The 15,761-nt window shown below is 47.8% G+C and overlaps 1 protein-coding gene across 14 annotated transcripts in view; it reads right to left on the reverse strand.

Moving 5' to 3' along the window:
- Positions 1 to 692: 692 nt before the first annotated feature.
- RGS8 (regulator of G protein signaling 8) overlaps positions 693 to 15,761 on the reverse strand; it is a 36,846-nt gene continuing 21,777 nt past the window's right edge. For all 14 annotated transcript variants that reach the window (XM_032117893.1, XM_032117896.1, XM_032117900.1 and 11 more), the window contains 2 exons: positions 9,008 to 9,174; positions 693 to 7,309 (listed from right to left, as the gene is read on the reverse strand). In XM_032117893.1, coding sequence (XP_031973784.1) covers positions 7,127 to 7,309; positions 9,008 to 9,174 — 350 coding nt within the window. In that variant the 3' untranslated portion in view covers positions 693 to 7,126. The remainder of the gene's footprint in view (positions 7,310 to 9,007; positions 9,175 to 15,761) is intronic.

Consider the following 15,761-nt stretch of genomic DNA (forward strand, 5'->3'; position numbering starts at 1 on the left):
TTGTCTCCACCTCTGGCCATAGAGGAGTGTGATGGAAAGGCTGACAGAGGGACAGGCGAAAGCAGTGCCACCACAGAGCAGATGATGCCCCAGCTCTGCCACCTTTGCCATAGCCACTTCTGGCTGCGTGGCTGGGGGTTAGTGGGCTGATAAAGAGCATTTGCTCCGGAGCCATCACAGGTTCTCCTGGCCTGAGGGCAGGATGTGTGTTAAGAGACAGAGCCCACCTGCTGCCTCTGCAGCCCCATGTCCCCCTGCCACGCTCCCAGCAGGGAAAGAGCCAGACCCTTCCAGGAAAGTCCTACAGATTCAGTTTGGGGTTTGGGGCAGGGAATCCATCTCAGGCAGCAGTGGGGTGTACCCAGAGAAGGACAGCAGTGTGCTGCTGGAAGGCTCTTGAGATTTTCCTTCCGTGCAGGTCCTACTGACACATTTCTGATTCATCTCCCCAAACTGTATCTCCAAGGAGCCTGGTTCTAAATTGCTCCAACTGAGCAATTGACCGCTTGGAGCCAACACATCCCCACTTTGCTGCCCCATCCAGCATGTCTGCACCAGTGCAACCAGGGTCTGAGGAGAAACAGTTTCTCCCATCCTCTTCCTCCTCAACAATTTGACTGGGAGACACCCCTCCATCCCCCGGATTGCAGTTTCCAACTCGCAGCTTTTCAGACACTCAGGCAGAGAACAAATAGTCTCAGGCTGTTTATTATGTTCTCAGGGTCTCTATGCAGAAGAGTTGGGTAACACTGCACAATGTGATGACATGACTCAGTGGGGTATCGTCACTGGTGGGACGTGTGGCCTGGCTGAGGAGCTTCTCCAGCCTCCCATGGAAGGGGAGCCTAGCAAACAAGCAGCTAATGCAGGGGGAACCCAGGGAGCCGAGTCCATGCCTTTCCCTGAGTGGGAAGGGATCAGACTGAACAGCCTGCATGGCCTGCCCAAACTGCTCCTGCTGATATCTCCCCACACCAGCAGCACCTGGACGCTGCGGAGGCAGCTGCAGCAGCAGGATCTCACGAAAATAAAAATGTGGCAGAGGGAAGCACTTTTGGGCTGGTCTTTCTACCTGGTGGCTCACTTCTGAGTTCACTGGGTACAGCAGAGCCATCCTCAGTCTCTTCTGAGCCACCCAAAAGTTTTTTTTCACAGGAACAAGACATCTCTGTTATTTCAAGCAGCCTTACTGGGAGCTTGGGTTTGCAGTCAGATCCTCAAGGGAACACTGCCATCCCACCAAATTCGAGGTGCTAGGGAGCTTAAAGACAGATCTGAACTCTGATTTGGGTAGCTCATAGAGGAGTTGGGGGGAGAGGTTATAAGAAGATGAGATCTTCAAATGTGGTTCTTAAGGAAGGGGGATCTACTCCAAGGTGTGCGTATACCCCGCTCTCTTCATTTCCAGGAATCCCATAGAGGTCTGTGGGAGTAAACACAGCAGAAAGTGCCTCCTTCCCCTCACTGCTTTTCAGCTGGTGGCTGCAGGCACTGATAGAGCAACACGACGACATTTCTCTCAGGATAACACTGTTATCTACACTGGAAATGCAAAGCCGAGCAGCTCCTCATCTCTCATGTTTTAGATCCAGCCTGGGGCATGCAGCACGAGGCAAACTGGGAGGTGTGAGGCTACTCGAGACAATTCACAACACAGCTGGTCCCCATAGCTCCCTGGTACACCAGGTCCCTCCAGAAGCAGGCACTGCCTTTTCTCCTGTGCCTTTTTGCCAGGAATGTTGGATGGTTTTGGTAACAAACTCATCCCCCTCTGCCACCTCCCTCCCATGGCCTCAGTTCCCTGAACTCCCGTTGAGTTCACTGCAGTCCCAGATTAGAAACACATCCTCCTGTAAAGCCAGGAGGAGGCACAGAGTACAACGACTGACTTTGCCAAGCAAATACAACCCATACACCTTTATTGAGACTATTTTTATAAAACCAGAGAGCCACGGGGGAGCCCCAGCTGTGAGTGACCCCAGCACAGCTGCCCTCTCCCCTAGCCAGCCCCTGCCACAAGCACTGCATGTGCAGCGTGCATGGAAGAAGGAGAAAAAGAAGGAAGGCAAAAGACCTGGGGACAAGACAAGCTTCTGCAAAGCCCGAGGGGTGCGTAGAGAGAAGCATTCTGGTCTAGCAGCAAAATGAACTTTAATTCCAGTTCTGGGATATAATGCTACAATGCTGGAGAGAGCACAGAACCAAGGAATGAGACAACTGCAGCAGCCCCAGGAATGAAAGATAATGCAGAAATGATGTGAAACGTTTTGTTCTTATATAACAGGCAAGGAAGAGCTCCTAGGAGCTTTACAGTGGCAGTAGGAGGCATGTAGGAGGAAGATGGCATGACCAGAGTGTCTGGGGAAGGAAAAGGCAAAGAAGAGAGGAGGGATGGATGGGGATGGAGGATAGGCAAATAGGGGGAGGTTATGGGAATCTCAGGCTCAGATAGATGAGGACAAACAGGGCTGGTGGACAGGAAGGTTTGGAGTGCTTCAAGGAGGAAGAGGAGGAGGGAAGTCCACCAGAACAGGACAGAGAAGGAGAGAGGAGTTTGGAGGGAGAAGCCAGATGCCCCCAGAGAGGGGAGAGCTTGCACTGATGGGTGAGAGGCACTCCAGGACTGGCATGAGGTATGTTTTGCTATTGCTCTGAATGCTGTAAACATTTTGGTTTTGTGTCTGTCAGTGAACATTCAGTTCAGTTTGATACATGTGCTCTTAGGGGTAACTGGAAGCCTAGCAGAGTTTTACATCTCTTACTACTACTCAGACTTACACACAAGGCAAACACAGCACTGGCTAAAGATCTCAGTTTATATAATTTATGCCTAATTCTCCTATTTTAACATGCACATCTATGTCTCAGAAAAGCTTCTCTAGTAGAGGACACTAAATAAGATACAGATGAAGTCACATGCACTCTCATCCACCCACACCCCCAGACACACATATCAATTTCCCCCTCCCCTGGTTATACTGGCAAGACTTTGCCCTTCACATCTCCCCAGCATGGACACCCCTTGGTGCATTAATGAGTCCACTAAAAGGGGACATGGAAATCATTCCAAGCCTGGCTGATGGATCAAAGCAGGAAAAACTTTAGACAGAGTAGAGTTCTGCATCTGCTTTTGGGGTTAACACCACCCAAAGCTCATAGAAAAGGGAAAGGAAATTTGTAAACTCTTTTCCCTTCTCCCATCAAAATACCTGGGAGCTGACTGGATTTGTGTCAGAAAACAGAATAAAAAGAACCAATTTCTTCCCCTCTCTTTATGTGATGGCACACTTTCATGCTACTCCAAAAAGGATGAAAATTTTGGGGGTGTGTGTTTGTGGAGAGGAGAAATGTGTTTGTAGGTTGTGAATATCCCTTTCACACCAGGAAGAGATGAATCAAGGATAGGATATTTGTCCTTGGTGGGGATTAGTCACCACTCAGTTATTTTCGAAGCTTTGGCTCAGTCATTATTTCCTTAATCAGCCCCTGGTTTAAGGGGTAGAGCTACAAGCTGCCTATTTTGATTCATGTCCGGATGGCATTTGGCATAAAAGAAGCAGCTGGTGCCATTTTCTTCTTTAAGAAAAATATAATTTTACTTTAAATAATGAGTCTGCTTTCCTTCAAGAGAGACAAACTGCAAGAGCAGCAACAAAAATAACTGTGGTAGACTCACATGCCTCAGACAATACTTTTGCTCCACTCTGTGTTCTAGGATGCTGTTTCCCACAGAGGGCGTTATCTGGCACCAATTTAATGGGGAAAACACTTCTCCTACATCAGCCGGCCCGATTCCAGCTCCTGTCACCACTGCAGCAATGGCATCTCCAGCTGTGCCCTGCTCCAAACAATTCCCCAGGTGGATGAAGGAGAGAAGGGAGCTTGAATTTACAGGGTGTTGGCACCTTTGAAGTTTTTCCATGAGTTCTGACATGAAATGAAAGGACAACAGCACCAGCGCTGGAGGAGTTTGTGGAGAGATGCAGTCACACTCTGAACAGGACCAGGTTTTGTAGCCACCAGGGGAGCCTGGGGATTGTCCTTTCTCACATTCCTCGACACAAGCATCTCGTTCCGGCTGTGTCCCCTCGCCTGGCTGTCTCTGTGACCCTCCCCAAGGTGCTGCAGAGCCTTGTCTGGGGTGCCTCAGCTGGCACTAGAGGTCAGCACCACCCAAGCCCACTCAGAAGGTCTGTCTGCAGAGAAGTACCACAAGGCAGTTATCATGGCCTTATGGCCTTCTGCCTTCTCTTTAAAAGCCGTGACTGCTTAAGCCTCCTGCTGCTGGCTCTGGCATCCTGGGCAGCTCTGGGATGCTTTTTGCACGTGCAGGCAAGAGAAGGGTGGACGGGAGGAAGGCAGGGCCAGACAAGGTGGCATCCCTTCACCACTTGCAACACTTGTTCGGTGCCACAGTGTCGGGGAGCTGAGCTGCCCTTTGGCAGCAGTGGGATCACTGGGTAAAACTGGGACCACAGGCCAAGGGAAAGTACTTCAGCCAAAGCAGCCTGTGCTCCTGGGAGATCCCAGTCTGCCCTGTGTTACACAGGCATGGTAGACAGTGTCTTTGAGAAAGGGGAATTCTTCCAGCCTCTCCTCACAGCTAGGCAGGGAAGCATTGTGTCCCCCCTTGCAGGTCAAGCACCGACTATTTCACTGCAGTGTGGTTTGGTTTGTCCTCCTCACTCCCTACCCCAGGAAAAGGCAGTGGAGGTGATGTGACCTACTCCCCTTCCTGCAGGTCAGATACCACCAGGGACAGCCACTGGATGCATGGCTCTGTATCCTTTGCTTCCATCTCTGATTCCTTCCACACATTGCACAGGTTCCCCAGACACCCGTCTCACTGTACTTTGCTTGCCATAAAGCTTTGGGACATTGAGGTACTGCATGACCTGGTCCCATCGCATAAATCATGGCAAATCTGAGGCATTTTCCAGATGTCTCTCATTGCTCCCACTTTGAAGCAACCAGCAGAAAGTTTCTGTGAAACTGCCAAGTCCAGACCTTGAGCTTTGTGTCTCTGGACACAGGGCATGAGAGACCTCACATACCTCAAGTTCCAGGAGCTGTGACACTGAGCCTGGGCGTGGCTGCAGAATGCCACATCTGTCACCACACGCCAGCCCCTGCTCCTCAGGGGTCCTTGCAGAGGCGGAGGACAGCCAGGAATGCTGGGTCACTGCTGTTCTTTCTGGCCATTCTTCTCAGAAATTTAACTGGAGATGGTATTTGCTTTCTAAAGACCTGGAGAATTCTGCTGCTGACCAACCAGGTACCAAAACACAGGTTTCCCTACTGAACATTAAGTTTGCCCTTGCACTGTATTTAAACTTCAGTGTCTTAGAGACCACAGGAATACACCTCCAGAATAAACTCAACATCTAAACCAGCTCTATCTTGATCCTAAATCTATTCATCCAACTCTCCTGCACATAACCCTTACAAAAAACCTCAAAAAACTGTTCCCTACGTAATTGATGGACATTAATTTTTAGTATCCTACCAGACTTTTTGTATCTTGTTCCAAACACATTATGCTTAGCTTTAGAATTCATTCTACCTCATTTACACCACATTACACTAAGTCTTTATCAGCAGCTTTCTGATGTATCAAACCCACCCACCACTGTTGGCTAGAGCAGAGGTTTACAGCCTCTGGTCTGGGGATGACTGAGAGAAGGAAAAGACCCATCGGGTCACTTTCCATGCCTTTATTAAGTTAAGAAAACAGACCTCTGGTCTGTCTGCTCAAATCCACAGACAGGCTGTCTGCTTCTCCCCTAGAAAATATTGCAAGAATCTGCCAAGTTGGAACAGTAATGCCATGGAAATAGGGCCATCAGATGGTAGGAATTATTGCACAGCACAGAGGAAGTGCTACACCACTGACATCTGCACAGAGTCTTCTCCTGCAGTGGCCATCCAGGCTATGGGAATAGGGCCAAAGAACACCTCACACCCCACTGCACACCCTGACACCCATCCTGCTCACTCCAAGCTCTCTGCGTCCTGCTGGAAGCAAGCACCTTGCAGCAGGGTCTGTGTCTTGGGGAGTTCTTTGCAAGGCATTGAACCCACAATCGGTAGGTAGGAACAGTCAGTAATCAGGAAATAGCAAAAATAGAATTATGATTTTTCATGTTGCCATGCGCTGCTCAGGTACCACATGAAAAATGCCATGTGCTGTGGCAGATGGGTCTTGTGCTTTTCTTACACCTCAGCAAGTGGCAGAGGGGACATTCCTTCTCTCCACTGTCTTCCAATAGGTCATTCCTGAGGAGCCACCAGGCCTGTGGCAGCCAGGAGCCCCTTTGTATTGGTACAGTGCCCAGCACAACAGAGCCTGAATGACGAATGGGGCCCTGAGGCTGAACTACCACACAAATAAATAATAGTAATGAAAAACAATCATTCACATTAGAAGACTTGCCTGCTCAGGCCTAGTGAGAGCTTTTGGGATTACCTTCCTCATGAGGAAAACTCAACTGTCCTATGGAAAATACACTTAGTCTCCATCCCTGAAAGGTAAGGGGCAGTGACAGGGTAGCAGCTGTGTCATAAGGTGTGCAACCAAAATGGGGAGGTGAGCTGAGTTTGCTGATGTTTTCCACTCTGGGAAGGGGAATGAGTCCTGTGCCTTTGTCTCCTCTCTCCCTCCCTTTGCTCTCTGGGTCCAGACCCCAGCAGCCAACATGGGAGACATGGGCTGGATGTGGCTTCACAAGTGTCAGAATTGCCCTTGGGGCCCTTCCAAGCACAAGGGAGAGGTGGGGGACAGGGACATGTGTGGAAGGATGGAAAGGTGTTATTTACACACAAACCAACACAGTTATTTTAAAGGAAACCTGCCTTGCCAACAGATGACCCCGTGACTCAAGAGGGTTGTGGGTTTGTGCTAGAGAGAGGCAACAACTGCAAGGTGCTACTGCTAACCAAAAAAAAAAAAGCACAGAAAGTTGAAGAGTCTTAATATCATGCCTGGATCACTCTCTGGAAACTTCCTCTGCCCCTTCTTCCTCTTTTCCCATTCCCACTGCTTTTAACATCAAGAAAGTTTCACATTTAAGACATGGGTTTTGGCTGTTGTGGGAAGCACATGGTTTCTGAGGGCCCCATTGCTGCTCTAGCTGAGCCTCCTCTGGGTCTGAGACAGCAGGTCTGTGTAAATTTTGGATCTCAGGAACCTGGGATACGAGTCTTTCTCCATCAGGCTGTGCACCTTCCCCTGAGCTTGGTCAAAGCAGGAGAGTGAGGGCTCCTGCACATTTCTTCTTGTCAGCTCCCGTGTCTGGAAGTCTATGTTCACCTGAGAAAAGCAGCAGAAGAGAGTTTGGCACTGAGAGTCCAGCTGGTCTCCTTCAAATGGCACATTGCCTCTCAACCATGGCTGTAAAACAGCAGCAGAACCAAGGTCCTACCCTTGTCCATGCCAAAACAGCCCCCACAGCTCTGGGGAGTTTAGTGATCCAGGGCTATGAACCCTACCCCAAGCCTGGAAAAGTTGGATTTATAGTGATCTGAGGTCTTCTGAAATCAAATTATCTTTATTTGGGCTCTCAGGCAGCACGTCACCTAAAGCTGCTGACTCAGCCTAACTTCTCTCCTATCAGCTACAATTTCTCTATTTGCTTCATTCTTCACTACATGCCCAATATATGGGTGAATAAACTTTTAACTGGGTTTAAACTATTAGTACGTTCTTATTAAATGTTTCTAAACTCTGTTGATCTAAAATAAATAGTCTGATTTTTCCCATAACAGCTTCACATTACAGTATCTTGAGGAGAGGCTTGAAAAAACAAACCACCCTATAATGTTATGACTGCCATTTGTTTGCAAAGCCAGCCTATGGAGTTTTCCTGTTTTCCTTCCCTAGCAGAGCAATCAGCATGTTAGGGTTATTGTCTGGAAGAAAAAATGGCTGAAAAGATGTTATTTGTTGTTAACTCAGTCTCCAAACTTGAAGGAGTTTGGAAAATAAAACTGTCCACCTTAATGTGGATGGTCAGCAATATGGATTAGCTCTCTGCATTGCTTAATAATTTCTTATTCTAGCATGCTAAAATTATATAACAGTGCTAAAGAAACTTCACCACAGAACCAAATTTTAGAAAAGACCCCATCCAACCTGCATTCCCATTTCTAATCAAGATTCAGCCCTCCAGTCTTTAAAATCTCACCCAGATTCCTGAAGAACAGTAGGAAGATGCTCATGGGAGAGCAGTGGGCATTGAGATACCCACGCACCTTGGTGTGAATCTGAGTCCTTCCCAGTGGCCTTGCAATGGCCTTCCTAGCTGGGAGAGGGAGTAAAATGAGCCCTTTTTGGGGTCCCTGACAGACACCTGTATTGTGACAGGCACCCATGCAGTGGAGCAGGAGGGGTTGGGTGCAGTTAGAGCCACCCTGGTTGTGCTGTGATTGCAGTAACACAACCCAGAATCGTCATGACACAGGATCTGACAGTGCCATCAGCCTGTCAGTGCTTGAAAGAGGATTTAACAATCCCAGGCTCTGGGTTGTGACTGCACTTTTTGCTCAGGTATTGTTCACACCTCTCAGGAGGTCTGAGTGAGGTGGGAGTTAATCAGCAGATAAACTCTCCTCCCTGGGGAGCCAACAAGTTACTCACTGGTGGGATGGTCCTATGCAAAGTGTCCTCTGAGGAATGACCCCAACAACCTGCTCGAGGGTTGACAGTAAATGAGAGGAGCACTGTGAAATGCTCTTGGGAAGCTTGGAGAGGTTAGGAAATGTAGGTTGAGGTTGCTGGTGAACTCCCTGGCTGTGACTAATTTAGTATCATCAAAGTAGTTGCCCTCATCAGGGATGAGTCACCGTGAGCTGAGGCAGCTGTAGGAGGCAGGATGGCATTCCCACCCTCCTTAGCTACTCTCTGAGAGGGAAGGAAGGGAGGGAGAGCACTCCCGAGCCCAGCTGGGGGTGATGGCCCTGCTCAGTGCCTGCAGGGATGCTGTGCCATCCCGGGGTGCTGCATACCCACCTCCCGAGGGGCCTGCACATCGATGAACTCCTCGAAGATGCGCTGGGCCTTGGAGGCCAGCTTGGCTGCTGAGCGCGTCTTCTTGAAGTCCTCACAGGCCAGCCAGAACTCCAGGTTTTCCTCACTGAATTCCGTCTTCAGGAAAGCACGGAAAGCAGCCAGCCCATCTGCAGGAGAGACACAGGGAGTTACAAAGGGAAGAGAAAGAAGGCAGGGAGGTGTTCCTTTCACAGACACCCTTCCATCCACCCCTACCTACCAAAGACCATTTGATTTTTCTCCCAGGGTCTGCAATCCCAGGATGTGTCCATAACTTACACCACTGGGCTCCCATGAGCTGCCAGAAAGCCAAACATCACTTGATGTAATTCTGAAAATTCTGTTTTCCAGCTAACATGGCAAAAGACTTTCCTTGAGACTGGGACACCCACCCTTTGGAAAGTTACTTTTGGAATTATCAAGCTTTAACTCTTTGCATCTTGTGCATGTTAATGCAACACTTTGTAACACCCTATCTGTCATTAAGAAAAACCTTTAATAAAACATGGCTGCTGTGGACTTGTCTCCTATGTTTTCTGTCACTTTGCTTTATTGCCTGGTGCCATTTTTAGTTCTGAATTAAAGAGAGGAAAGCTCTTGGAGAGTCTGTTACAGCTCCAATAAAGGGTAGAGGGAAAGGACAAGCATAATTATGGCTTGTCTAGTCAGTGGTAAAAGTGTGCTTAGCATTTGCTAATGCTCAGCAATTGTGACATTTCAGTCAATCTGAGTCAGCCAGGGCAGATTGGAAATATGGAAAGATTTATTAGGCAATCTGTGTCCTCTTAAACCCCTGCCTGGGCCTATTTATGGATGTAGTCATTGTTTTTTATTTCCTTTCCCTGAATGGCACCAGTGGAGTTGAAGTAGCTGATGGCTTCACACATAGCCTTTCTCCTTGGGATAAATTTAGGTTCTCATGTTTTGTTTTGTTTTGTTTTCCCAGTAACATGTTTCTAACACTTCCTGGTCTTTTGCAATAGGATCTGGGATTTTGTAGCTCATGACTGGAAAGCTCTTGAGTCAGCACTGGCTACTTCCCGGCAACTGTCTAAAAATACTGATGGAACTGGGGATGCACTCGGCAAGGTCAGACTCCTCAAAAGGATAAAGGGAGCAAGGACAAGGCATGTCCAGCCTCTCATCCACTGGCATCCTCAAGTCCTTCTGGGCAGGGCTGCTCTTGATCTGTTCATCCCTCAGCCTGGATTGATATTGGGGGTTGCCCTGATCCACGTGCAGCACCTTGCACTTGGTCTTATAAACCTCATGAGATTTCTATGGGCCCATTTCTCAAGCTTGTCTAGATCCCTGTGTATAATCCTAGCATCTTTCAAACAGGCTATTCAGACAGTTCCTTCTATATGCTGTATATGTTATCTATATGCTATATATAATATATATGCTATTTATATGCTTCCTGTATGCTGTATATATGTATATGCTATGTATGCTACAGATCTATGGCAATGTAACACTGCCCTGCATTTCCTTTGCATGTCCTAAACTTCTTCCTGCTTATTTTGTTTCTGGCAATAACTTAGGACATGGAGATATTTTCCAGCTCCTGCTGAAGACTCAAGCCCTAAGCAATGGCCCCGGGTATTGAACAGCAATAAATAATCCTATTTCTGTCTGAATGTCAGTCACAGGAGATGTCTGACTGCCCAGATCCTCAAAGGGAAAGGCAGAAGAGATATCAAGCCAGACAAGCCCAAATTAGAGACTAAACCTCTCTGCATTGGGTTCCTCAAAGCTCCTTCATTAGCGGGCTCTGTGCACTGACTGCTCCATCAGCAGTCTGCTATCAGCAATATAAATGCATCCATCCCATCTCAGCCATGCTCCCTCCTTCTGTCAGCCCCAGAAACAGCTGTATTATTCCAGCTTGTCCTGACACTTCTTAATTCAAGCAATTTCAGGAGATCAGGGTTTTGCACTGCTAGAGTGGACAAAACTGGGGCTCTTGTCCAAATAACAGTGCAAATTATGGGTCCAAGCCTGGGGAAATATTGTGACATCAGCCCAGAGAAGCCTGCAGAGCAGAATGCCAAAGGTATCTCCAGGAGCAGGGCACCTCTCAGGATCACCCTGCCTGTGGCTGCTTTCAGCATCTCCATGGGTAGATAAACATGGTGAGGGGTGTTTTAGGGCTGCTGCCCTTCCTGAAATCTGAGACACAGAAACATTTTCCAAAACCTGTGTCCCCCTTAGTGCCTATAAAATTCACAGGAATTTAATCTGTGCGAGAGCAAGGGAAGGACCGGAGAACAGGGCAGGGAGTCTTTGCGGGCTGACAGCTTTCAGAAAGAAGGAAACAAAACACGGAGAAAATTCCAGTTCCTCAAGATCTATGTCATTTTATATATTATCAGCTCCTAGGATGCTTGACATTAAATATTGCAGCACCCAAGCACACTGCTATGTCTCTGCAGTCTTTGCTGTGTCCCTGCTGAGATCTTGCTCCCCTGTCTCTGTCCTGGTCTTTTTTTCCCCCCCTTTTCCTCTAAAAGAGCCCCAGAGTCCCAGCACTGACAGAGGATCACTTGCAGGAATAGCAGAGTTGCATGAAAGTACCATATCTGCAAAATATCATCACTGCAAAATACAATATCTGAAAAATGTAATACCTGCAAAATATAATGTCTGCTAAAAAAAGGGAATGTCATGACTGACAAGGAGAGAAAGGCATTTGCTATAGCCCTGCCCCAGAGAGCAGCTGCAGCAGGTTCCCCTGGGACCAGGAGGTTTCTATGAGCTCTGCCTTCTGCTCTAATGTCAATCAGCTCCTTTATATCCTGAAATAAGTTTAGACAGTGAATGGATAAATAATAGTGTCTGGCTGTTCTCTGCTTTTTTTATACACTCCTGTCATGCACTCCTCACAGCCTTTGAGGAGCTGCAAGTGATGAGGCTGAACCTGTGAGGACCTTGCACAGGAAGCTTTGGATGCAGTCATCCTTGACTGCCTGGTTTTCCATAGTTTTCATCTTTAGCCCTTGACTGCCTGCCAGCCTTTCCAGCTGTGCCTAACAGCCAGGTTTGGGGAATTGCTGCCAGAAGTTTGTCATGGAACAGTGACAAATCTGATTGAAAGGGCAGGAGGACAAGTAGGCATGGGAACTGCCACGACCTGAGGTGGAATTTCACCTGGATGTTGTCTTCAATCTCCTCCTCTCCTTCACAACACATGAAGGCTATCAAGAAATGATCACTCATGAATGATCAGCATTTCAAAGCTCATCCTGCCCAACTGGACATTGTTTTTCCTGGGGCAACCAGCGCTGGAGTGTAATGTGATATGAGCAGGAGAGAGATTTCACCTCCTGAAATATCCTGGAGTGCAATTCCAAGGGGATGCTTTACAGAGAAAGCACAGGAATTAAAAGCAGGATTAGAAGTCTGCAGATGAAGCAGCACAGAATAATCCCTAACCTGTGGCCCAAAGGCATGGCCACTCAGGGGGACAGGATGTGCTGGTGTAGGTGCACAGCCCTTCAAGACAACTATTGGACAGTTATTCAGGAATTTGACTCAAGAGTCCTCTGCTTGAAGCCAAAGGAGGAAATCGATACTGATGGAGCAGATAAGTCGAAGGCAAAGAAACAGAGCTCTTTACTGAATGTCAAGAGTCTGAGGGAGAAGCAGCAGACATTTGCTATTTTACTTTTTCAGTGTAGATATAAGCTTCAAAATGCCCTACTCTGCATTCAGACTGACTGAGGAAAGAACAAGAGCATTGCCAGGTGAGATTGTTAAGTGCTCAGACATTACTCAGGATCTTGCAGGTCACCTGTGAGTTATGCAATGACAGGAATTTCTGTTTTATGAATGGGCGGTGCCAGGCAGTTCAATGGCCATGTGAGGACAGGGACTCCTGAAATCCCATTGAGGAGATGGAGAGTGGATCCTTTCCATCAAGAAGGGCTGTGGAGGAAGGGACTGAAGTGGGGAGCAGAAAACACAAGAAAAGTCTTAACTAAATCAAGATCCATCTTGAGGAAGAGCCCAGATTAGTGGCAGCCTAATAACCAAGCACCTGCCACTGTCAGAACAAGAAAGCAATCAACAGTCATTTATTTAATGCATGTGTTTCCCCCCATCAGCAACCAGACTTCACGCAGGGAGTAGAGTCCCTGTGGCTGGTGGATGGATGGATTGGCTCCATGGAACGTGTTGGGTCCAGGACTAGAGAGACAAGGTCACAGTGCTCTGCACAGCACACCAACGTGCTCTCACTGCTGCTGAGCAGTGCTCCCCTTAATCTCAGCTACCTGTCACCAGCACAATGCTAATACTGTTCTGGCTTAGAAAGAACTTGGAATAGGTTGGGATATTCCTATGCTGTGTAGGAAGTGAAGGAATGTGTAGATAACAGGAGGAGAACAACAGTAAAGTTTCGGCGGAAGAGCACAGAGATCACAAAAAATCTGGAGAAAAATCACCCTTGAGATAAAAGTGGGAATTCAGCAGGGAAGGTTTTTGGTGTCGGGTGCTTTGTTGAAAAGGGTTGAGGACAGACTGTCCTGCTGGATGCTGGATAAATGATAAGCCATGTGTCCAGCCCCGTGAGGGATGTAGAATGAGACATGCTATTGCTTGTATTTCCCTCCAGCACCCTGTCACAAGAAATCCTCATCTGGCTGGCCAGCCTGTGCCTCCTGGGCACAGGCACAGCAAGGGGAGTAATACTCAGTTACTCACATGCATGCACTCATACTCTGGGGACAACGCTGAGCTCGCTTCCCTGGGAGCCTTCATTCTGGGACAAAATGGGAAAAGATGCCAAAATCCAAATGCATGTTTAAAACACTGCTCTTTCTCCCTGGGCACCCAAGGAAATACTGCATACAGCCTGCCTCTTACTCTCTAAATTCCCTGATGAGAGCAGGATCAGACTCCCCTCTCCTGTTGCTTGCTCAGAAGCCCTGACCCCATTGAACATGGCTATGCTGTGCGTCTGGCAGTGAGCTCAGACAGGGCTCCTGATGTAGAATAGGGATTGTCTGCCTGACCCCAGGGTTCCTAAGTTGATTTGCTTCACCCATTAGCAAAAGAAATTAGGATATCATTGCATTGACCTATCCATCTGGGGCTGCCAGCAGGCAGAGCTGCTGCATCCTGCTGCTCAGCACTGCTCACTCCAGGAGGGATGAGGGAATTGAGTCCCAGGGCCAGTACAAAAGCGAGGTGGGGAAAGCCCTCCTGCATTTCCTACTCACAATCTCATGTCAAAGTCAACTCAAATTATCCTTTGAATGGCTGGGGAATTAATCCAAATCAGACCACTCTATGCAGAGGGCATTACCCAGCCTGGGAATCTCCCAAGACAAATAATTGCTTCAAATCCCAGGGGATTTTAATCCTCCACTCGAGGTGCTGCCCCACAGCAGCAGGTCAGGATCAAATATTACCTGCACAGGTCATTCATTAGAAGGGTGAGGGGAGATCAGGGAGAGCTCCACAGGGCCATCACACTTCAAGGGATATCTGGCAAAGGTGATCATAGAATCACAGAATGGTTTGGGCTGGAAGGGACCTTAAAAATAATCTTATTCCAACCCCTTTGCCATGGGCAGGGACACCTCCCACTAGACCAGGTGGCTCAAATTCCCAGCCAGCCTGGCGTAATGACACTCTCCGTAGTCTGTGAAATGCATGGCACCTACTCAGGTCACTTCCATTCAGAAACCTTTTGGAGACTCATGAAAATAGGAAAGGGAAGAAGTGTTTTTCCCTTCTAACAGAGTACTGCAGCCCCGTGAGCCTCCTGCATGTCTGAGGGCAGCCTGCTCACCTGGGCACTTTGGAGAGCCTCTTAGGGAACTCTGATCCACATTCTTGCTCCTTGGAGCAATTTTACCAATTGTTCAACCCCTTGCAATACTGCCTACAAGATCTGCCCCATTTGCAGCTGCTCCATCCAGCTACTGAGTCCCACTTGAGCACTTCGGGGTTTATTTTCCCTGGAGAACAGTTTGGCTGGAAGGGACCAAAACCATCTGATGCAGCAGAAAGCACCACACAACCCCCTGAAATCACAATCCTCTTTCCAAAATAAATGAACTGTCCATCTAGTGAAGACAGTTTCTGACAGATGTGTCAAGCAGAAATGCTCTACCTGTGGATGCTGTGAGTCCCGGGGGGGATTCTCCCCGAGCTCAGCTGGTGCTTAGCCCATGCCCCCAGGCATGAATTCAAATTTTCCCTGGCTAATGCTGTTCACCTGAGCAGTCACAGGGAAATTAGACTGGGACAGTTCTGTCCTCATCTTGGCACTAAAAGCAGAATATTTGCTGGCAGCTTCCCTAGAGACAGATGCCAGCAGACCAGGCACAGCTTTATTTACTCCCAGATTTTGGCCACTTAAGGCTCCCTTACCTGTCTAACATCAGCACATCCTAACAGCAAAAATGCAGCTCATACAATATAATTAATTCTATGAATATGTGCTCTTCTCTCCTTTAAACCAGTGTAACTAAAATAACACTTCTGTTTCAACAGAACGTTTTGTATTTGCATCATTATAACCCTTGACTGCCAGGCTGGCAATTCCAGAAACTTCAGGTGCAGAGCAGTTATAAAATATTCCTTTAGAAAGTAGTTTATTAAACAAGAATATTTTGTGTCATCAATCACCAGGCAATGTCACTGTGACTGCTGATAAAAAAAGATTAATTTAAATTTTAAAGATCACCTTCTGTTGCTATTAGGA

The sequence above is a fragment of the Corvus moneduloides genome, chromosome 9 (genome assembly GCF_009650955.1).
Source record: "Corvus moneduloides isolate bCorMon1 chromosome 9, bCorMon1.pri, whole genome shotgun sequence".
NCBI lineage: Eukaryota > Metazoa > Chordata > Aves > Passeriformes > Corvidae > Corvus > Corvus moneduloides.